Below are 1,665 nucleotides of genomic sequence, written 5' to 3'. Positions count from 1 at the left end.
ATTTTTNTTTTTTTTTGTTTGTCTTTAGTTTTGGAAAGGAACGCTCCCATTAGCTGTGCAGAAGCACGTTTTAATGTGTATTACGGCCTTTGGAGATATTGTTTTGCAAGTTTACTACACCCAGTAGAAGATTACTAGGGTAGTAATCTCTATTTTAAATGATACTACCCCCAGTAAACTTTATTATTTCGCATCTAAGTTGATTTTTCACTGTTTTAATGTGTATAATAGCCTTTGGAGATACTGTTTTACAGGTTTACTACCCCCAGTAGAAGCTTACTGGGGGTAGTCAATTGTATTTTTTTGCCTCTATATATTTTACTACCCCCCAGTAATTTTTGAAATCTTCATTCTTCTGATTCGAATATGTTTTCTTATAGTTTTATGGTTTGTTAGACTCTCATTTTGGAACGGAACGCTCCCGTTAGCGGTGCAGCGGCACACTGCTGTTTATTTTACTGCCCCTAGTAATTGTTTGTTTGTTTTTTTATTGTGCAGGTTTCTTCCCTTTAGCCTTGTGTTTTTGTGATTCAAAGACTGAAGAAAACTGGTTGTTTTTCTTCAAGAACTTGAAGGCTTTGTTGGAACTGCAAGGAAGGATTATCACATTCATTAGTGATCGTGGTGTTGGTTTGTTGAAGGCATTTGATCTCATTTTTCCTGGTAATCGTCATCTTTACTGTTATCATCATTTGCGATACAACCTTAGTCGAAAGTATAAGAACAAAGGAGGGGAAATTGTTGTTGCTGATGTGTTACAAAAATTCTTTAAAGTGGCTTATGCATCGACTGAGAAGTCTTTCTACTTTCATTTAAAAAATTTGAGAGATGAGGGTGGTGCTACTACTATTGATGAATTCATAAGGGAGATTCCATTGGAACATTGGTGCCGTGCTTTTTTTAAAGGTTGTCGGTATGGGATTATGGCAAATGGTATTGCTGAATCCTTTAATAACTGGATTGTTGCTGAGCGTTCACTGCCCCCTTTCACTATGTTAGATCAAACTAGAATGAAAGAAATGAAGATGATGTCAGAAAGGAGTGTTGAGTCGAATCTTAGACTACCAAGCTTACTCCTAAAATGGAGAAGAGGCTGAAAGAGCAGCTTGATAGGTCTCGTGTGTTCAGGATGATTGCTTCTCATGAAAATGTTTATGAGGTTAGGAATGATAAGTACTCCTATTCAGCGGACCTCTCTACTTGTACTTGTTCATGTGTGAAGTGGCAGATTAATTGCTTCCCATGCGCTCATGCACTTGCTGCTATACAAGGTGCAAGACTTGATGTGTATGATTTCATTGATCCTTATTTTACTGCTGAATACTATAGGATGTGTTATAGCTTTCCTATTGCACCTCTGAGTAACGTGGATGCCTCTTGTTCTTCCATTGAGGACTTTATACTACCTCCTGTTACAAAGAGGCCGGCTAGGAGGCCTAAATCAAAGAGGATAGCATCTGCTGGTGAGAAGAAGCTGATTCGATGCGGTCGTTGTAATAAGATGGGCCATCATAACAAGAAGAGCTGTACGGAACCTTTGAACATGTTGCTGTAGTTTCTTGTACATCCTTCTGGTTGTTAGTGGATGTTTGGAATTTGTTGTTTTTTGGATGTTTTTTGTAACTATATTCAGATTTCTCTCTATTGTAAGGATTTTGATTGAAG

General features: G+C 37.7%; 1 protein-coding gene across 1 annotated transcript; it reads left to right on the top strand.

Annotated features, from left to right (window-relative positions):
- The first annotated feature begins 1,081 nt into the window (after positions 1–1,081).
- Positions 1,082–1,555, top strand: LOC101296066. The gene has a single exon (XM_004292497.1). It carries the CDS (start codon positions 1,082–1,084, stop codon positions 1,553–1,555), a length of 474 nt encoding a protein of 157 aa, XP_004292545.1.
- Positions 1,556–1,665: the final 110 nt, after the last annotated feature.

The sequence above is a fragment of the Fragaria vesca genome, linkage group LG2 (genome assembly GCF_000184155.1).
Source record: "Fragaria vesca subsp. vesca linkage group LG2, FraVesHawaii_1.0, whole genome shotgun sequence".
NCBI lineage: Eukaryota > Viridiplantae > Streptophyta > Magnoliopsida > Rosales > Rosaceae > Fragaria > Fragaria vesca.
The sequence above is the reverse complement of the archived record's forward strand: the minus strand, read 5'-3'. Positions and strand labels throughout refer to the sequence as shown.

What these genes read in the sequence shown, in the direction of transcription:
- LOC101296066 (XM_004292497.1), top strand. Translation starts at nt 1,082, where the DNA reads ATGGAGAAGAGGCTGAAAGAGCAGCTTGATAGGTCTCGTGTGTTCAGG.